This window comes from Chiroxiphia lanceolata, chromosome 11, assembly GCF_009829145.1.
Source record: "Chiroxiphia lanceolata isolate bChiLan1 chromosome 11, bChiLan1.pri, whole genome shotgun sequence".
NCBI classification, from domain to species: Eukaryota; Metazoa; Chordata; class Aves; order Passeriformes; family Pipridae; genus Chiroxiphia; species Chiroxiphia lanceolata.
Genome location: NC_045647.1, coordinates 16,293,255 through 16,314,984, shown reverse-complemented (window position 1 = coordinate 16,314,984; position 21,730 = coordinate 16,293,255). Strand labels below are relative to the sequence as shown.

The 21,730-nt window shown below is 40.3% G+C and overlaps 1 protein-coding gene and 1 long non-coding RNA gene across 2 annotated transcripts; both read left to right on the top strand.

The window, feature by feature from the left end:
* The first annotated feature begins 209 nt into the window (after nt 1-209).
* On the top strand, nt 210-7,418 carry LOC116792401. Its single transcript, XR_004359112.1, has 3 exons — nt 210-257; nt 2,888-2,996; nt 5,910-7,418. It is a non-coding gene; the product is annotated as an uncharacterized LOC116792401 (long non-coding RNA).
* Nucleotides 7,419-8,275: 857 nt separating this feature from the next.
* Nucleotides 8,276-20,261, top strand: RFT1 (RFT1 homolog). The gene is made up of 13 exons (XM_032699303.1): nt 8,276-8,465; nt 8,551-8,636; nt 9,208-9,324; nt 11,099-11,288; nt 11,854-11,955; nt 12,941-13,075; nt 13,976-14,054; nt 14,320-14,370; nt 15,026-15,156; nt 15,992-16,136; nt 16,610-16,715; nt 17,736-17,985; nt 18,854-20,261. Exons 1-13 carry the CDS (start codon nt 8,403-8,405, stop codon nt 19,016-19,018), a joined length of 1,620 nt encoding a protein of 539 aa, XP_032555194.1. The 5' UTR covers nt 8,276-8,402; the 3' UTR covers nt 19,019-20,261.
* The last annotated feature ends 1,469 nt before the right edge of the window (nt 20,262-21,730 follow it).

Genomic DNA, 21,730 nt, shown 5'->3' with positions numbered 1-21,730 from the left:
TAGAGGCAGAGATAATTTTGGCTCTCAATATTATTTCTCTATATTGAGAAGTTATTTTTAGGTAAGGTAAAGGTAAACAGGCCTTTTGGGAGCTCTCCTTTACCCTTATTTTTAATTGAGAGAACTCTACTGTGCACAGTGTAAGTTCTGCTTCCCATATTGCTAGTGAGTTTTTTTTTTCTAATATTTCAGGTTTTTGTACTGAAAGTGAAGTTTGACTGTTGAAGGATAACGTGGGATTTTCTGAAACTGAATAGGTAAACATATGCTGGGACTGTCTTTTTTAAGACATCCCTTGTTTGCCACTGAGGAAGAAGAGGAATCCAAAAAATGTTTTCCACTTAGCTGTAGCTGTCATGAATGCTAGAGGAGGTCCCATAAAGCAGCTGAAGGTATTTTATTCTGTCAGTTTGTCACACTAATCACTGTCTTGCTGAGAGGGGTTATTTCAGTAGAGAATGAAAGTCAGCTCTCAAGTGAGATGGAAATGAATGACATGAATACATCCCTGACTGATAATTAACTCTGATCGACAGGTGATCATGCACAGTATTATATAATATCATATGAATGTAATTTGAAGGCAGTGTATGGTGACTCACAAATTCTGTATTCTCAGCCTCTGTAAGGCATTGCATTGAGTGATCCTTCTCCTCCTAGATGCTGAATTACTTAGGGTAGCAAAAGCACTCATTCCATTTCACATCAGATATCCTCCTGGTTGTAAAGTAACTCCTGCACGTCACCATCTACTTCAAAAGTAAGTCTCTCAGTGACATGAAGAAAAGGAAAGAGAAACTGGAATATTTTTCAGGAATATCTTGCATTCAGTGCATTTGCAGAATCCAAATTCCTCTGATGTGTATTTCAGAAGCACTTGCCAGTTGAGTCCTTCCACTGTGCATATTTTACTGTGTTCACTGAGTTATTGTCACTGTTGATTTCAAAAGTCTTAAGGTTATTTCATGCACAGACAAATCATGCTGAGGTCAAAGTAAGTTTAATAACACTTCTTGTTGATTTCTTAAATACAGGATTATTCTCCATGAATACTTGGCAGCTGTGAAAGTGTTTTAATGAACAGAGCCTTATTTCTATATGACTATTAAAGCAAATAGTGTTGGTGAACATATGTGTTTGTATAGCTAGCAGACTTTCTGCACCTCTCTTTCAAGTACATTTTTTTTCTCAAGGGATGTAGCCTGGAGCTCATGGAATAATTTTGTAGTGTAAAAATGCCCAGCACTAGTTAGTGAAGGGTTTTCAAGTGCAAGTGCTCACAGCTGCAAAATCTTATTTCTGTAATTTTATTCTGGCTGTTATGTCCAGAAAACATGGCTGGCTGTTCACTAGTAATGCATTAGCACCAAAACTGCAGCAGCAAGTGTTACTGTGAGGTTAATCCTACAGAATGCATAGGAATGAGGTAAAATGTACACCTACTCACCACCATCTTTACAATTCAGGTTTATAGGGTAGGATTTGGGATCTCCTGCCTTCCAGAAACAGTACTGATCAGAGTGATAGTTGAAGTTGTCATACCTGACATGAGCAATAAATGAAGGCAGTTAGGTTTTACAAGGTAAAAGAAACAATCCACCAGAGAACTTCTTATCTATGATTACTGCTGACATGATAAATGTTCCATTATATTTTTCTTATTTTATATATTGATATGCTTCAAAAGCACACAGCAATTAGATAAATTGCCTATCAGTGCTCAAAGTGAGGGACTGATACAAAGCTTCCTAAGCCACTTAAGAGACAGGTAAGACAGAGACTTAGATTGCAGCAAAAATGGCTGGAATTTCTAGCCTTAAGAAAGGCAAGACAGAAATCATCTTTTGTTGAACATATATGCATACATACAAAGGAAATGTTTAGTATTTAGAACACATAGGACAGTAAAGATGGTGCACAATTGATTATGTACATGTTCAAGGAATGTACAAATTTTGCAAGAATTCTAAGCAAGAGGCTTGCCAGTTCTTGTGACAAAATACTTTAATTTATTACATCCCCCAGATTAACTAACCAGAAGATGTTCTTTGTAGATTTTTAGAATGTCTCTTGAATGTCACAGATTTCTGAATTGAAAAGAGACCAAGAAAAATGTAGAGCTTATTGGAAGTAGACAGCATTGCAGCAGACAGCAAAACACTTGGTTTTGCTCTTCTAATCAATACATAAGATTTCTTAAAATCTGCCTAATATACTGTGAAGTATGCAGTTCAATAACTTAACAGGCTTTTTGAAAATTTAGCACTATCCAATCTTTAATATTTTACTATCTGACTTGTATATTTGCTACATTTCTTTGCCTTTCCTTTGAGTTGAACATTTGTTTGTTACATTTTACTTGTATAAAAAGTGTCAGTCTTCCATATACTTAATACATAAAATATTTCAATAAATAAAAGTTGAATTCAGAAGTGAAATTGATAGGCTAATAAAAACTGGTTGATCAAATTACATATAAACAGTGCATTAAAGGCACTGTGAAAATGTGTGAGGCAAAATGAACATTACAAAGTCAAGGGCTACTCTGTAAAGCTGGGACACTGTGGTTTCAAATGTTGCATATCACAGAAAAAACCACTGCTCTGCATACTTCAAAAAGCCCCTTTATTCTTTCATCCCAAAGAAAGGATATAAATGAAATCCTTGCTGAACTAATAAGGCAGCCAAGAAAAAAAAAATGCAGATTTTTGTTTAACCATTTAACATGCACAGGGAGATTAACTCAGTCCACAGGGCCTGGGGAATTAGTCTGAAAATCCCTCTGGGGACACTTTGGTTGGAGGGAAGAAAATCTGGCACAGCAGTAACTCCTAATGTGTCCTTAGCTGGTGAATGGCCTGTGACTCTCTTCTTTTTCTTCCTGCAGTTCTGCACTGAATTGGAAATGTTACATCCCCAAGCCCAGATATTGCTCTGATCCAAGAGGGGTGCTCAGAGGAGGGAAGAAATCTTAATGAGATTTAGTGCCTAGTCTGGTAAGTCTCCATGTGACTCTCTGCTTTGACCCAAACCTCCTACTTATTTCTGAGAAGGAACAAGCTTTTATATGATCAGGAACAAAGAGACAGATCTCTTCTATGCTTTCTTTTCGGAAAAAAACCCCAAAGAAAATTAAACCCACACTTAATGTAATTTGTCCTGTGCTGGCAAAAGACTTCTGAGCAGAATAGGGAAAATAATAATACAAGTATTTTGTCCTTGTTAGTTAAATGGCAAAGTGTGGACTTGTAGCAGAGGCAGGGCAGTTGTGTTAAGCATCACACTCCCTACAAAGCATGGTGGGGGTGTTGTGATAAGTGAGCTGTGCAGAGCCAGCTCTGTACCCACTCCTCTGCTTTACTAGAATCCACATGTCCAGCCATGAGGCAGAATCCTGATGCAGGCCAGAGGGATGGGAAGAGCAGTGTGTATCCATCTGTTAATGCAGTCCATGCTCTCAGGGCCTGCTGCCCTCACTGCCTCTCCCCCTAGCTGCAGAGGCCCAGAGCAGGGCTGGGTACATGAGCAGCAGCATTTGGCTGCTCCCTGGGGATGTTGAGGATCTTGGTCTCTCTGCACTGAAGAAACTGGGCAAGGTGCTGTTGAGGGGGAAGGTTGCTCAGGCAGCATCAGGGGTTTTGAGTATTTGTTTTGCTCGTTTCTAAAATTGGTCCTGACTCCAAAGCTAAAAGCTTTTTAAGCAGCTGTAGAAATCTACAGTCTTTAGCTCCCAGCCCAGTCTGTCATTTTGTGTTACATCATGCACTATTCCAGGAGGTATCAGGCAGCAGCAGAGAACTGCCTATGATTTCATAGCACAGTTGATTTTCTAGCTTGATTCTTCATGGGACCTTTAAGGGAATGGAAAGCCACAAATAAAAATGAAGAAACGAAAATATATTACTAACTGTAAACTGCAGTATTTATTTGGATTAATAATATAAAAATTGCTGACAATCCTTTATACTGGATTTGAATTTGGTTCTGCAATGAAACTTTTTTTAGGACAGATAAGAAATTAGAACTGATCAGGCTTCTTTCAAGGACTCACTGCTGATTCAATAGATTCCTGCTTTCCAGTGTCACCTTGTTGTTAATTTGGGAAATTTTGTCCTGAGGGAAATTAGCTATAATGTTTTAGCTGAAGAGGATTTCCTCTCTGAGGGAGGTGATACTATGGAAGTTCTCTAATTGTTCCAACAGGTTTTAAATTTTCAGTCTGTATAAAAGATGTGATTTGAAATCAAAGTCCACTTTTCATCTTGAAATAACTTATTAACGGAATAATTAAATACCCCAAGTTCCCCAGGTGTAAACACAGATTGAAGCTATTGAAACACAAAGATTTTTCATTTTTTAAATTCTGAAGGAACAGTCCCAACTCATTCTAAGGCCTGTATATAAAGCTGTCTGGCCTTTTTGGACTCATTAAACTTTGGAGTAGATCGAAGGAGTTCTCTCTGATGTAGAGGTTCTGCTTACCTCTAATAACATGTTTATCCCATTGTCCCAAGTCAAGGAGTGTATGGGGACTGCTGGAGGAACATCTGGCCTAGTTTAGTTCCAGATGCAGCCTAACTTTGGAAGTCAAGGTCTTTGCAGTAGTCAATCTTGCCTTCTTTGGTGTTAAGGAAAGTGAACTATTTTAGAGTATCCTGCCACAAACAGTTGCCTCAGGACAACCAAAAGATATGTTGTGATGAGAGGATGCAGGAATGCTCTAAGTAGGCATTGCCTGATGTGGAAATTGGAGAGCAATTGTTTTGATTTCATATTCTCGTGAAACTGTTGTGACACTGTGTGCCAGTTCAGTAACTTGGTCCTCTTTTAAGTTATTCTCAAATTATATTACTAAAAGTAAGCATTTTCTGTTGACTCACTTGTTAAGCATACTCATACATGGTTGTGAATAAAATTGATTTAACTGATAGGTCAATTTATTTTTTGAGGAGGATTTGGGGGCGCTGGTGGATGAGAGGCTGAATATGAGCTGGCAATGTGTGCTCACAGCCCAGAAAGCCAACTGTGTCCTGGGCTGCATCACCAGCAGCGTGGGCAAAAGGTGAGGGATGGCATTCTCCCCCTCTGCTCCACTCTGGTGAGATCCCACCTGCTGTGCTGCCTCCAGCTCTGGGACCCCCAGCACAGGAAGGATAAGGAATTGTTGGAGCAAGTCCAGAGGAGGGACAACAACTTGTTTAGAGGGATAGAGCAGCTCTGCTATGAGGAAAGGCTGGGAGAATTGGGGTTGTTCAGGCTGGAAAAGAGAAGGCTTCAGGGTGACCTAATTGTGGCCTTCCAGTAACTGGAGGAAACTTAGAGGAAAGATGGAGAGGGACTTTTTACATGAGCATGGAGTGACAGGACAAAGAGGAAATGGCTTTAAACTGAAAGAGAGAAGGTTTAGATGAGGTATTAGGGAAAATATTCTCTACTGTGAGGTTGGTGATGCAGTGGCACAGGTTGCCCAGAGAAGCTGTGGCTGCCCCATCCCTGGAAGTAGTCAAGGCCAGGCTGGATGGGGCTCTGAGCAGCCTGGACGGGTGGAAGGTGCCCCTGCCCATGGCAGGGGGTTGGAACGAGATGATCTTTAAGGTCCCTTCCAACCCAGGGCATTCCGTGATTCTGTGAAACACTGCTCCTGCTCCGATTTGGACTGGTGCTGTGCCACATTCCGATCACGAGCTGGCGCGCTCTGCCTGTCGTTCGGACACAGCCCGGGGCAGGGCCTGGACCCGCCGCTGGAGCGGGAGCGGCCCCGGCCCGTCCCCTCAGGCCCTGCGGGGGCCGGTGCCGCCACCTGGCGGCTGAGCCGCCTCAGTGCCCGAGGGGGCCGAGGGGCAAAGCTGGTTCGTATAAAAACCCAGCTCAAGTTACAGTTGTTTCTCTTCTTTTTCCACCAACCCCAGGCTTTGCAGCTGCTTCTGTTTCGGCTTTATGAGGTGACAAGCCAAACTGTCCAACAAAACATGACTGAGTTGTCACTTCTGCCCATGGCAGATGCCTGAAAAGGTCAGACAATTGCCTCCAGTTAGCACATTGATTTCTCGTGTTTCATTGAAGTTACCTATTTTTGTCACGAAAACATTCATAATCAGATGGAGAAGAACATGAGTCCTTCTTACTGGAGTGTTGGTAGATGCTGGAGCGTGTCCAGAGAAGGGCAATGAAGTTGGTGAAGGGTCTGGAGCACAAGATGTATGAGGAGAGGCTGTAGTAGGCAGCTTATAACTGATCAAAATTATAAAGGAGGCTCAGGGCAGACCTTATTTGTCTTTACAACTACTGAAAGGATGTGGTAGCCAGGTGGGTGTTGGTCTCTTCTCCCAAGAAACAAGTGACAGGATGAGAGGAAACAGCCTCAAGTTGTGCCAGGAGAGGTTTAGATGGGATATTAGGGAAAATTTTACACTGAAAGGGTTCTCAAGCATTGGATCAGGCTGCACAAGCCAGAACATGCTAGAAGTCTTTTGATTTCTGCTGTCACCATTGCTGTCATTAAGAAAACTCCACAGCCTGAGTTAGGGCAATATTTTTAATTGCTTTTTCCATTTAAGAAGTGGAAAACTGCTTAAAGGAAAAAGGAATGGCAATGTTTCCTCCCCTCTAGCTACAGTACTCTTCTATGACTCAAAATCTGTCTCTGCAATTACCCAATGCAGATTAATTTCTCCTCTCTATCCCCATATCTCTATCTTAACAGTGGGATAATAACCCCTTTTTTTTGTGGCATTTTTTGTTTGTTTTTATCATAGGATACCATATATGTCTACATTTATACATCACTTCCAGATTAGTTAAATAATGTTATTAGGAAAAATGACCAAAGGGAAAAAAAAAAGAAACCAAAACAAAAAACCTGGAAAACTTTACTCTGAACATTGAAGGAAAAAAGTAGTGGAGGAAATGGCTCAGAGAAGGAGGGGGTTTCAAGCAGAAGACAATTGATGGGAGAGATGGCTGCTTTGCATGAACTTGAAGAATTTTGGTTGATTATCTAGTTTCTCTTAAGACCCTGATTTAAACTGTTGCTGTTCATATTCTGTCACGAAGAAGCTGAATTAAGTAGGGCTCAAATACTTCTTGCCCCCTCCTCTAACAGCTGCTGTTAGACATGAAAAGTTTTAGCTCAACTGTAGCATTGCTAAGAAAAATGTGACCTCTGAGCTGGAAGCGCGGTGCTTTTGAAGGGAATGTTCTGTAACATGGAAAGATACATTCTTTTTATATTTTGCTGCTTAAATGGTAATCTGAAATAGTATGGAACTGTGCAGATTTACAATGAGCCTGAAGTCTTAAAGTCTTGTCTACTTGTAAGGCTTCAAGTCAGCATATTACCAGATTCGATCTGTTATGGTTAAATTGCATTGTGCTATTTGAAGGTGTATTGGCTTTTGGGAATGGGTTTTGTGTTTGGCTGGTGGATTTTTTGTTTGTTTGGGGGTTTGATGGGTTTTATGTGGGTTTGTTTGGTTGTTTATGTGGTTGTGCTGGTTTTTGTTTTGGTTTTTTTGTTTGTGTTTGTTTGTTTTCCGGTTTTGTTGTTGTTGTTTGTGTGTGTGTGTAGAGTTGTTTGGTTTTGTTTTTTTTTCTTCTACACAGAATGAAATAAGAACCTTTCTTGATCCTGCAGCAAGTGTATTTTACCTCTGTTTCAGCTGCCTTTCTCCTTAGAGTCAGGGAAGGCTGGAGGGTTCGCCCTCAAGTTTAGAAAGGGACTGATGGAACTCACGCAGATTTTTTTTTTCAGAAATCTCTGGAAAAAAACAAACAGCTTTATCAGAAAATACTATTTACCAGGGTATCTCCTCCCCTAAGCCAGTGTGGAGTTTAGGGGTGGCTTTGGAGGGACACCTGCTTGGCTGGCGCCGGTGGGTGCTTGGAGCTCCTGGATCGTTCCCAGTTTGCCCCAAGCGCCGCCGGACCGGCCACTCCCCTCCTGCCTCAGCCCGTCCCCTCAGCTCCATCGCGGTGCCGGGGCGGTGCCCCCTCAGCTCCATCGCGGTGCCGGGGCGGTGCCCCCTCAGCCCCATCCCGGGGCCGGGGCGGTGCCCCCTCAGCCCCATCGCGGTCCCTGTCCCGGGGCCGGGGCGGTGTCCCCTCAGCCCCATCGCGGTCCCGTTCCGGTGCGGTGTCCCCTCAGCGCCATCGCGGTCCCGTTCCGGTGCCGGGGCGGTGTCCCCTCAGCCCCATCGCGGTCCCGTTCCGGTGCCGGGGCGGTGTCCCCTCAGCCCCATCGCGGTCCCGTCCCGGTGCCGGGGCGGTGTCCCCTCAGCCCCATCGCGGTCCCGTCCCGGTGCCGGGGCGGTGTCCCCGCAGTGCTGCCGGGCCGGGGCGGTGCCCCCGCTCTGACGGGATCCGGCGCGACGGCGGCCGCGCCATTTCCTGCGGCGGGCCCGGGGATGGCGGCGCAGGACGTGCTCGGTCAGACCGCCCGGCTGGCCTCGTCCAGCGCCCTGCTGCAGGTGCGGGGCCGCCTCAACCCTTCTCCTTCTCCTCCTCCTGCTCGGCCGTGCCCCGCAGGTGTTTCCCGTGCGGCTTCTTCCACAGGTGCTGTTCCGGGTGGTCACCTTCGCGCTGAACGCCTTCACGCTGCGCTACCTCTCCAGGGAGCTCATCGGCGTGGTCAATGTCAGGTGAGGAGGAGGAGGCTGAAGAGCCCCCGGGCAGGCGGCCCGTGCCCCGCATCCGACCCTGGACATCCTTCAGGCACCCCCAGGAGGGCTTTGGGACGATGCTTGTGGGTGCTGGATCTCGGCTCTGTGGTCTGTATAGTGTTGCTTAGTTATGTTGTATAGTTATGCTCTACATAACGCTGTTTAATCTACTTTTGGGTTTGATCATTTAATGCTTCCACAGTTCTGTTTTGCCCTGAAACACTGGTAACACTGGCCTGTTTTCCATGTTTAAACCATCACCTTGCAAAGGAAAAGCCAGACACAACATGCTGTTCCCATAGGGTACACCTTGTCTCTGCATTTTTGGTTTGTACCATGTATTCTTGCCATTCGAGTAATCACATCTAATTACTTTACCTCTTTTTCTTTTTATTTTTTTTTTTAGGAAGAGGTGGTAATTTAGCTCAAATCACCATGTTTGCATACCTGTTAAGATTTGTCTGTCTGTCATGCTACTGCATGAAGGATTTTAGTAGTATGTAAAGAAATAGTTTTCTCTTCTTTTTTTTTTCCTTTCCACCTCCTTTAGGCTGACTCTGCTGTACTCCACAGTTGTCTTCCTCGCCAGGGAAGCGTTTCGCAGAGCTTGTTTGAGTGGAAGTACAAAGAGAAACTGGACCAAAACAATTAATCTCTTGTGGCTGACGTAAGATACCTCTAAAAGTTCACTTCTTTAGAATTTGTTTCTAATTCTTGTCTGAGAGCTCACAGAATGAGAGGAAGTGTTTATTTACTAAGGTAATTATTTTAGCACTGAGCATTTAGAAGCCATAGTCATGTTTCAGGGCTGATGCAGGAAGCTGGTCAAGACTGTTGTTTTAGCATTTATGGACTAGATTTCTTTTTGGAGCAGGTGGGAAAGTGCATTGCCAAAGGTGTTACCAGGAGCCATTTGTTCTGTTGCTCAACCAGAGTTCCATTTACATTGTAGCTGTTGAAGGAAAACCCTGTTGCACAAAGTCTTTTTTTTCCCCTTCCTCTGCCTGCTCAGTCTTGCTCTTATATTACCTGATGCACATTTGTGAATTTGCTTTAGGTATCCCCCCCCCCCGACCAAGTTTTTATTCTTGAGCCCTGATGTTGATTAATGGCAGGCAGCATAAATATTTGGGTAGGGGGGGTGTGAAAAGGTGAAAGAAAGGGTCGTTGGAATTAAAAAACAGGAAGGAAGTAGAACAACTGCTTTCAGCAGTTTATGGCAGAAGAGCTTGAAGTCCACGTGATGCTGCAGCCAGAGTGTGTAATCACACATTGCAGCAAAATGGATTTTATGACTTATTTCTCTCTTCTGGCTCCTGGATACATTCTCTCTTCCTCTGCTCTTTCCCTCTGTCAGCTGTAGCTGCTGTGCAGACACAATTAAGTGGGTTGGGAAGTAAATTTACTTGCTTGATACAACGGGAGACTATCCCTGCATGATAAAATAGTACATTAGGGCACCCTAATGAGTTTTCCTGGAACCACCCAACTGGTAATTGGCTCTGGCCCAGAAGTGAGGAGTTATTTATGGTCATCTGCATCCAGGTATAAAGAAGAGAGATTGACCCCTTCAGGGATAGGTTTAATACTAATATTTAAAATGCAATAATTCTGTTCTCTTAACTGTATTATACTCAACTTTATGCTGTGTGACAGCCTTTTAAATGGGCTTTAAATGACAGAAATAACATTAACTGTGTGCATCTTTTTTTATTTAAATTTTTCTTCGTAGAGAAGCATCACTTAAAATGAAAAGCAGCTTTCATGAAGCATCTGAAATATGTCTTAGGAGCTCGATGTCAAGTGCCTTAGGGAGTCTGATAATAAAATAATAAAAGGGGTGTAAAACTTTGTTCACTCTGCCAGAAGCTCCGTGTTCCTGAAGCAGTGTCAGCAGAAGGGAATGCATGTTTGCTCTCCTGTGCCTGGCCTGGTTTTTTAGCTGCACTCCTGATGGAAGTGGCTCTGAGCTCCAGCAGAGCACAGTGAGTTGGCACACCTGAGGGGCACACAGGCATTTCCTCATGCTCACTCTGGTGTTGCTCTCTGGAGAATCAGCGATTTCTGGAAGAGTGAAATTTGCAATTGGAGTGGTGGCATCTTTGTCTGTTAGAGCAAGATCCATCAAAGCTTGTCTGACAAACCCCTGGCAAACACAGACTGTAAATTTGCAGCAGTGAGAATTTGTGGTGTTCTGCAGGCTGATGTGGGATGTCAGAATTGTTTGGTCCTAGGGCACAAGAATGCAGATATTTGACCTTATGTTAGGCTCTTAAGTAGAAAATAGACAAGTGAGGAAAACGTTTTTTGTGTCTTGCAAAGAGTGACATAAAGATGTTCATTACAACAAAAAAGAATGCATTCTTGGTTTAGTAATAACATTAATTCATTGGGATTTTTTTCTTTTTTTGTATTAATTAGTTTTTATGTTAACTTTTTAGAGTCCCTCTTGGTGTTTTTTGGTCTGTTTTCTTGGGCTTAATCTGGCTGCACTTGCTCGAAGTCCCTGATCCTTCTGTGGTTCCTCATTATCAGGCTGGTGTGGTGGCATTTGGCCTTTCTGCAGTTATTGAACTTCTGGGAGAACCGTGCTGGGTTTTAGCACAAGCTCATTTGTTTGTGAGACTCAAGGTTAGTAAAGTACATGGGGAGGGAGTTGTCTTTCTCTTGAACACATAACTGACCTAGAGCTTTTTGTATTCAAGCATATAAAACCCCCCTATGTGTCCTGTTTAGTACTGTATGGCATGGTTGTAACATAGATAGCAATTTGTAACCATTCAAGCAAGAAAGTTGGTTTATTTAGAAATTATCACATTTGAGATCATTAAATGCTTAATTACAAGTTTTAATTGTGAGAGGCACACTGCTTCCATAACTCTGCATTTCAGTTGATTGTTGGTATAAAACTGTGGAATGTAGCAATTGAGAATAGTCTCAGGCAAAGATTTCTCCCTTCTATCCCATACAAAGGACTGAGAAAGTGCAATGGAGGAGTTCTGAAATGGAAGAATAGAAAATTTACAGAGAAATTACAATTTAAGCTGGCCAGCTCAGCAGGAAGAAACTCTGTGATAAAGTCACACTGACTTTAAAAATCTTACATTCCTACATAAATTCTGTGTGTTAAACTAATGTATTCTAAAGTTGTGTAAGTGGCAGAAAATAACTCTTCTCTGTTTTCTCTTTCTTGAAGGTAATTGCTGAAAGCCTTTCAGTAGTATCAAAATGCATTTTGACAGTTACTTTAGTAATCCTTTATCCTCAGTGGGGCCTTTACATTTTTGCCTTGGCTCAGGTAAGTTTTCTGTGTTTTCACTCACCTGAATTTTTATTTGCCTTTGACATTTAGCCTGTTAAAGAATTTTGGGAAGCTGAGGGGAAAAAGCTCCTGGGAGGTTTAGGGTTTAGCACTTGTATTTAGTATTTTCCTGATACTTGTTGACTTGGTGCCTTGAGCAGTTTAATGGAGGTACAAGGAAGGACATTCTGCCTGTGAAGGCACATTTTGCAAATAAAGTTATGTTATTTTGTGTAAGCTTTATGTGGACTCTTTTTCTTAATGAGTCACACCTTCTAATGCCTGAAGACTCTGTTCCCCATCTGGCTTCAGAATTATTAGACTTTGGATTCTACTCTGTAGAAGACTAATCATGTGCAACTTTATCAACCTGTACCACCAACCTGTATCACCTTATCAGGAGGTGCTAATCGTGTGCAATGTATTCAGGTTAAAATTTTTTCTTTACTGCAGTGAAGAAGGGATATATTGGCACCTGAAAAATAGAGTTGTGGCCTGTGTACTCTCAGTTCACCTAGACATAAAAATGTGATCCACTGCAGATGTGGACAGCAGGTTACTTTTTTTTTTTTGTTCACTTTTTGCAGTGGTTGTAGTAGGTGGCTCATAACTGATGGAAGATGGAAATGATTCTGTAAAGTAAGAGATGTAGACAGTAGCTACTCTGTCAATTTGATTTTTGATTGAGTGAATAATTACTTTGTAATTGGACTTTAAATAATCATTCTAAAAATGCTAAATAAAACATGAAAGTTAGCAAAGGACTGTGATAACCTACAGTTTTAAAAAAAGAGAGATCAATAGCATTCTTGAGAGGTGTTAAAGTCTTTACCTAGTTTAATATTCGACAGGAATAAGGACTACTTACATTTTCTTTCCACTAAATTTGCAACTACTGTGTAATTCTAGCATGTAAATCTGCATTTGTAAGGTAATTTTATATCACTCTTTGTTTTTTGTCTCTCCTTTCCAATCTTTCCAGCTTTTATATGCCACTGTTCTGGTAATGTGCTATGTAACTTATTTTGTGGTGTTTTTGGGATCACCTGAAGCAACAAAAAAGTCATTTCCAGTTGCTAGAGTGAAAGCTTTGTTACCTAACTTTGTGGAAGATGAGGTAGGTTGCACAGTTTTTCTTGATTTCCCTCCCTCCCTTAAAATTCTTTTGTTTTGAAAGTTACTTTGAGACAGTGGAGTTAATTGACTGATTTGGGGAATATTTCTGCACTGTAGAAGATATGGCAGGTTAAAGAAAAAAAAATTACATAAAAGTCCTGTTTGTAGTTTGTATTAGTAGAATCCTTGTCAGAAAAATAAGCTCATAACAGCAAAGAGTTTGTTGTTACTGACTTGGTTTGTGCAAAGATATTGAAAAATGTTAACTGGAGACAGAACATCTGCACTGTGCAGAGTATCACTGGACCTGAGGCAGGAAAGAAGCCAGAACCATTTTACCATGGATTTTGGTACTTGGACCTTTCCACAAAATAACCAGGGTGCTACACAGCATCCTACAGGTTCTCAAATATCTCTCAGACAAAAGCGAGGCAAAGAAAGAATGAAAAGCTGCAGCAAGGAGGGCAACATCTTGAAAAGATTTACAGATTGAAAAGATAAAGGTGGTTCTTGGATGCAAGACTTATGGGGACAGTTTGAAGAGCAGTTAGCACTTTATATCTACAGTGAAGGTGGAAGTTGTACTGGCATGCTAAACAGCATAGATGTGGCCTTTTCTGGTCTCTAATTACTATTTTCTGTAGAAAGCTTTTTTGGGTACTTTATCTGCAACAACAGTACTTTTCAGCAAGGGAATAAGTTTTTGCCAGATCAGAGTGATGTTGGTCCTTGAATTTAGCAATATTTTAAATAATATTTGAGATTGTTAGAACCTGTGACACAGTGGGTTTCCTCATCACTCCAGTTAGAGCTTGCCTGGAGTATTGCACTGGCTTTGTATTTTCTGTTTCTGCTCTGTATGTTCAATCATGTTTATTACATTTCAGTACTTTTTTTGCAGACCTTTGTTAACTGGAAGGAAGCACGTTTGACTTGGAGTTTCTTCAAACAGTCCTTCTTGAAACAGATTTTGACAGAGGGTGAGGCTTTACGTGTAGTCGTGGTGGGGAAGGGCTCGTGAACACTCCTTACAAAATGGACTTAGAGCTTCAGAAAGCCTGGTGGGGTGGGGGGAGGCAGGAGACTGTCAGAGATTGTTACCAACCAGAATGAAGCTTTTCAGGGTAACCTGAACCAGGTTCCATTTGCCTTAGTCTCTTAAATATTTACTATTGGAAATACTAGAACAAGTATTGAGAAATATTTAGGGACTTGTTCTCAAGTTTTTTGTTTTTGAACTTACAGGGGAACGATATGTGATGACTTTTTTGAACGTGTTAAATTTTGGAGATCAGGGTAAGTGTGATGGTGCTGTGGAATGGTGACAGAGTTTTCTTAGTCACTGCTCTGGAGATGGTTCTGAAAATGACTTAAAGTATTTGAAGATAATTTGAAAATCTGGAAATATTTCAAAGCCTTTGTGACTTTTGGGATACATTTCAGAGAATGATTGATATAGATAGAGAAAAGAATTTGATTTAAGATCATAGAAACATAGAATGGCCTGGGTTGGAAGGGACCTTAAAGAACATCTAGTTCCAAGCTCCCTGCTGTAGACAGGGATAACTTTCACTAGATACATATCATTCTCTTCTTCTGTATCCATAAATCCTTATCCTCCTGTTCTCATTCAGTGAATTTATCAGGATCCTCCTAATTCCTCTACAGTAAGGAATAAGAATTTTCAGCCTGGTTTGGTGCTGTTATTAGATTTACATCTGCAGCTGATGCTTTTGTCCTCCTTTGCCATCTATGAGCCAGCCTTGCAATTTTGAGCTGTGGTGCTGTGACTGTCAGAATCTTCAGAAAACACTGCTTCAGTGTTGCACTAAATTCCATTTGTTTTCTCTTTGTTTAGTGGAGATGTTAAATTAGAATTCTTGTTGTTATTAAAGACTTGGAACTAAAATGCGTCTAAAAATTAAAGATTGCTGCTGGTTTTGTTTTCAAGGTGTATATGATATCGTGAATAATCTTGGTTCACTGGTGGCCAGGTTTGTCTTTTTGCCTATTGAGGAGAGTTTTTATGTCTTTTTTGCTAAAGTGTTGGAAAGAGGGAAGGCTGTAAAGGATCAGAAGCAGGTAAGTTTATTTTGGATTGATTACATGTCAAATGCTTGATTCTTGTTACAGATAAGTTGTATCACAAAAGTGTGACAGAAATGTGTGTTTGAATTTGAGTGTTGAGGCTGTTAAAATTGAAAAGTTCAAGTGGAGAACAAAAATGTCAAGTGAGGCTGGACCTAAAAAAGACAAGAGAATAGGTAAAATGCTAAAGAAATGGAAATTAAAATATGCAGTGATGTGGTATTGCCTTGTGCCAATGAAGTGAACATCCTCTCCTCCAAACTCTGATGTAAAGCCTGCTGTACTGTGTATTTCCATTATTTAAATCATGAAATCATACTATTTCTATTAAATAAATTCTTGATATACTTGAAAATATCAAAAGCTGTTAAGTAGTGTTTCTGGGGAGTGCAATTTTGAGAAGGAAATATTTGTATTTTTCTTGCACTTTTGAATTGTATGTGGAGAATTAATGAATAAGAGCTTTACTGCACAAAGTAATATTCCTGTCAGCCTGGGCTGACCTTCCTGTGGTAATCCTGCTACTTGCACATCAGCACAGAGTTCAGTCCTGTGCTTCAGGTCATTGGTGGGCTAAGAGAGGTGTATGTATGTGTATATTTTATATCCAGTGTACCTGATGTTATAACTGAAAAAACAATGGAATAATAAATATATAAAAAAAGTTCCAAGTTAAGACCATCTGTGTGGGTAATTCAGTAACCAAGGATAAGTTTCACACCTTTTTACACTGTGCAAACTAATTCATTTTTCCTGTGAAGTATCATTTCTGTGTGAAGATGACCATGACATTGATTCTGGTTCATGTCAGTGACTGCATTTTTTTCAGGATGATGTTGCTATGGCTGCAAATGTATTGGAATTGCTGCTGAAGCTTGTGCTCCTGATTGGCCTTACCATCACTGTTTTTGGCTATGCCTATTCTCAGCTGGCTCTGGATATTTATGGAGGCTCAATGCTCAGTTTGGGAACAGGTAAAGATTTATAGAGCTGGCAAAAAACCCCCATTCCTTTAAAAAGAGAAACTGCAGCTATTATGAATTTTTTGATAAATCAGCAGATTTTTTTTTTCCTGTAAAATTCCTATTGAAATCTGTGACTAAGCTCATTGAAATCCAGAATTTGTGCCTTTGTAAGAGTGTCTTTAATAAGTAGTCCCTTAAACTAAAATATGCTGAGGACCTCTAATGAAGTATGATGAAGCTTGGGGCTCTACCCTCTTGCAATATCACATTGTTGAAAAACAGCATTTAAAGGATTATTTGGCTAAGCCATGATGTACAATTGCTGACTTCAGCTGTTTAAAACAGAAAACCCCCATGCAACAAATGGGACCCAAAGAATTAATATTTTTAGCATAGGAACAATAATACTTTTTTTTAAAATATCACTAAACTACATAATGGTCAAGGAATTGATCTGTTTATCTTTGTAACATGTTTTTTAGGTCCAGATCTCCTCCGGTGTTACTCATTATATGTCCTCTTTCTTGCTGTCAATGGAGTAACAGAATGTTTTACATTTGCTTTGATGTGCAAAGAAGAGGTGGACAGGTAGGAAACTGTCCCCAGAATATTCCTGTTAATTTGTTTGTGCTGACCTGATAAAGAAATTGGTGCTTTTGAAATCAGCATGATAATATCCTGCCCCACTGAAAAGCAACTCCTGGTTAGGCTGTCTGCATGTAGATTTAGATGTAGAACCTTTAGCAGATGTTAAAATGTTTGGGTAAAAAGGTCAGAAATTAAGAAATGCAGGTTGTTAAATTAGCTTTCAGTAAATCACTAACTGGGAAAGTAATTTAAGTGTGTGTTTTCTGTACAGATGAGCTGGAAATTATACTTTTTAAAACAATTATTTGACTCATTAGAACTTTGCAACTGTTAGAACTTTTCATGTACAGTTACTATATATACACTTAGGAGTGATCTAAATTGTGGATGTGAATTCAGTGGTTTATGTACTTTGTAGGAGGTTGGATTAGATGACCTCCTGAGATCCCTTCCAGCTGGGATTATTTCTTGGTTCTGTACTCAGGCTGTCCCTGATGTGGCCCTTCCAAATTAATCTCAGTGAGGTCTATTTTCCACAACCAAAGCAGGATCTTTTTTGACTTTGCAAGGGCTGCTTTCATGACCCCTTTAAAATGTGAACTTGTTTTCCAAGCCACTGTTTGGAGCAAAAACTAAATAAAGTGTCAGTTTTATGTTGTTGAGCATTTATTGTCTTTAATACATTCCTAAAATAAAGTAGCAAGAAAATCCACAGGTTTTTACATTGCTAATGATCATTACTAAATTTTGCTTTCTGAAATGAGTGTACAGCTGATCAGTGAAATAGAATTTCCTTCACATAATGTAGTTCTTGGTTTAGTTTGTTTGATGTATTCTCCATTCTTTCAGGTATGTCTTTTAACATCTCACTTCTCAAATTTGTCTTCTCCTCTAGAAGATAAGAGAAATTCTGTTCCTTATTGTAGAAAATAAAAGATCATCAGTAAAGGAACGCTGTAACTTTATGCAATGCTAAGTTGTTTCTTTTGTTTGTTTGTTTGTTTGTTTGTTTTAACCTAGGTACAATTTTGTTATGCTGGCCCTGTCCTTCATATTTCTGTGCATCTCTTATTTCCTGACCCACTGGCATGGCAGCATAGGCTTTATCCTTGCCAACTGCTTTAACATGGGCATTCGAATCGCTCACAGCATCCACTACATCTATGATTACTTCAAGGAAAGCACTTACAGGCCTCTGACAGGTTTGCTTCCCTCTCCCTTTTTGGTGATGGTTTATATCATCAGTGGAGTCATCACTGGTTTCTCAGAGGTGAGCATCTTTCTCTTCCCTTTCACTGTGAACATGAGTGTCAAATGACTTTTGTGTCCACAGGCAGAGAAAAGCATTAAGAAAGAAGGGTAGACTGGAAGGTTTCCATTGCAAGCAAGGCGAGATATAATATTAAGAGATTTAATCTTTGATACAAAGTAATCTTTACCACCTGTGCAAGGTGTGTCTGACAAGTGAAATAAATTTTAAAACATTTCTGCTGTCTGTAGATAAACGTGTCCTTAGTTATTAGTAACTGAACTTTTGCAGTAGCACAAAAAAACCCCTATTAAAAATTCTGTAGTAAAAAAGTGATAAACAACCAAAACCAGAACAGAAACAAAAATTCCTTAGAGCACATTTATCACATTTATTCAGACTACAAGGTGGTAATTGCATAGATGAAATATTACAGAGATGGTAGCTTTTCAGTGTACAAATTTTGACAACTTGAAAATCCATTATGCCTGAGAAGGGAGAGCTTTATATTTTGGCATGGGAGATTTCCAGTTTTGTTAGAAAATAGCCTAATATGTTGCTGCAAAGTAGCAGAACTGCATGATAGCACCACAGAGTTGTCATGTCATCTCAATTAATGGTTTTCTGCGTGCCAGATAATAGGAGCTTTTACTTTTTATTGTTTAGCAGATATGTACTGAATGCTTATTTTTTGTGGACAGAATTTTCTTAAGAGAAAGCAAGTGTTGTGCCTCCTAAAGGTGACTTTACTGTAGGATCAGTGCACGTGGCCAATCCGCGCTCACCGTAGCGTGGTCAAGGGAGGTGTTGGGCCTTATTTGTTACCCAGACAGTAAATTTATTTTGTGCTGACTGGTTTTCTTGCAATTGCTTGTTTCCTTTGTTGCAGGTGTTCTTCTGCTGTGATAAGGGGTGGATGGCAAGGCTGATCCACATCGGTGTGGGCTCTCTGTGCTTTGCAGCAACCGTTGTGACGATGTTCTGCACAGAGACCAAGCTGATCCACTTTGTGAGAAGCCAGTTCCTCTCCCGCTATTTGAAGAAAGGAACATGACATGCTCCTGTGCAGAACAGTTCTTGTATGTGCTTGCAGTAAAGGGATGTATTTTTTTCCATAAGATCTGTGTGGGGAAAAAGGTTTCCACACGTGTTTGGAAGCACTGATATTGGAGTGGCAATGTAGAAGATTGGATATTATTTTGTCTTCTGAACTGGTCAGTATGGTGAAAGAGAGATGAGTAATTTTCTCTTTATTCACTATTATTTTCCAAGCTTTTCTTCAAACAGCCTCGTGGGTAATGAATGAAGATCTAAGATGCACCTTCTGACATAACCTGGCTGACAGACTTCACCTAGAGAGCTCCTGTTCCTACCAGTGGGGAGTGTGTGTGTGAAGGCATGACGTGGTTTATATCATGAGGTGTACCTAAGAATGCCCTTATTTGGCATGGAGGGGCTGCTTTACTGATGAGAAAATTATCTGACCAAAACAAAACCCAAAAAAACCCACACTAAAACCCATTAAACAAAACAAAAGCTGAGGAAAACGCTGGGGCAAGGACCAAAAGCAATGTAAGTGTTGCTGGAGCAGAACACAGTGTGGTGCAGAGGGATTGAGTTGTCAGTGTTTTGAAGTGTAAAGAGGGGACCAAGAAAGTCCTGACGTTTACAAGTAAATTAGTGGAATGCACAGCGTGTGGCTGTGCTGGCCCTGTGGGATTACTGCACTCAGCATATCCCTCATTTCTGAGGGCATTGATTAACTTGTCAGAAATACTCTGAAGCCTCAGCTGAAAGGAGAAAGAGGGTTTGAGCAGTGTCTTGCAGGAGGTGTTAAGTACAATCACACTCATGCTGAAGTTCCAGGAGGTTAGTCATAAAACTTTCTTTTTTCGTTCCATTGTTTTTCAGTTTTGTCTGAGATTTTAAATGCCAGCATGAACACATATGTCTCAATAAAAATTATTTTTTTTTAATCTGTAAAAAAATCTGAACGTTAAATATATTTATTAAGATTTTTTACAAGGGTTTATGCGTATTGAAGCTTTCTTATTGGGTAGAAAATACTTTTCCTTGCAACATTTTCCTCTTTTCCTCACATCTTATTCCTTTACTTGTTCAATCTTAACCTTCAGATTGATTTTTTTTTTTTTTTAAATTGTTGAAAATTTGGGCATTCAGCAGTTGTAAAATTTGATTTTAGGCTGCTGGTTTAGGTTTAGTAATGGTGTATTTTATTGCTGCTCTAAGATCCGAATTTGGCAGCTTCAGAATGTAGAAGGGGCAGGTTTATAATGTACAGGTGAAAGCTTTTAGTTTAATTGTGTAGCAACTCTGCAGATCCTCTGCTTAAAAAAAAATAAATCACTGTAATGGCACTGTGGAGTTCATCCAGGTGACCACAGTGCCCAGGGTGAAAGGCTTTCTGGTATCAGGGCCTTCAGCTTGCTAATCAGGAATAGTTTCTGAACTCTGGTAATTCCCACTTGGAAAACATTGCCAAAGAAACTCAGTGTGGGAATTTGGTGATTGAAAAATGACCCCAGAGAAGCCAAAATGTAAGAGTGGGAGGGAAAGGTGCATGTCCTCAGCTAAGGGCAATGTCTCTGTTGCCTGGCTGGAAGGGAGTAGATAGAGACTTGCTGATTCTTCTAAAGCTATTATAAAATCCATCAAAATAAAACAAACTCTACGTTATTCTGTCCTGTTAACTGAGTTTGGTGGTTCTTTGCCTTTTAAATTTTTCTCTTCTGAGTGGTCTTGCAGCTTTTTTTCTCCTTTCTGTCAGATATGGAGTTTGTTTTGAAGTATAGCTCTATATATTGTAAGAGGGTTGAAACTTCTTTATTATAAACTGTTCAGTTCCTTTTTCTTTGCTCATTCATAGTACAAAAAAATCAAGATAATTGAACCTATGGACTGTTTTTTAGGGTATGTCTTTGAGACCTTACTGTGGAAATAATTCAATCTGTACAGTGAATTTTTATAACTGCTTGGAATGAGATATTTTGTATAGCCCTGCACTTGAAGTGCTTTGGAGATTGAAGAACTTTTCATGTGAAATGAGCTTGAATTCCTGCTGCCTTGTCTAGTCCTACAGTCCAGCTGGACACTGATAGTACTTCTGCTACTTACAGTGTCATAAGTAGGGTGATGTGAGATTTTACTGTTCAAAGGACTGTCTAGTCTCATAAATCTTTTTTAACATAAATGCATTGTATGCATTTAAAGACAAGTTAGATTTTTAAAGCAATTTGTTTTATTTCCTATTGGAAAGGCTTACAAGTGTCTCTTGCATCTCAAACGAGTGCAATTTCATGTGAATCAGGAAGACATTTAAGGTGGCTTAATGATTGCTCATTTGCAAATTAAGGACCCATTCCTCATTTGAACATCATCTGTAAGCAGTTCAGTAATGGTTGACTGGGTTTTGTGATGTGGGATCTTTTATTTTTAATATATTTTATGTGGCAGGAAACTGCAAGGAGAGTCGGGAAGTAGAGACCCATGAAGCTGTCTCCTGGTTTCTTATTTATCTGTGTGAGCCTTAATGTGACAGCTGTTAATTGCTTTATTGAGAAAGCAGTAAACTGTCAGACTCAGGGACCAAGCTGAGATTGAACTTGACCATGTTTCCCTTTTGTTCATAGTTCTGTTAATCTGTTAAAGGCACAATTGTCTAAAATTTCATGAAACTGTTTTGCAGTGTTCTGAAGTCTTTTAGTTCAAGCCAAAGGAGAATTAAAAAGTTTTCTTTGTAGAAAAA

Bases quoted from the DNA above. Each gene is read 5' to 3' on its own strand.
- RFT1 (XM_032699303.1), top strand. From the start codon at position 8,403: ATGGCGGCGCAGGACGTGCTCGGTCAGACCGCCCGGCTGGCCTCGTCC. The intron at 14,055-14,319 runs GTGAGGCTTTAC...TTGAACTTACAG, and splicing joins GAAACAGATTTTGACAGAGG to GGGAACGATATGTGATGACT. The intron at 15,157-15,991 runs GTAAGTTTATTT...CATTTTTTTCAG, and splicing joins CTGTAAAGGATCAGAAGCAG to GATGATGTTGCTATGGCTGC.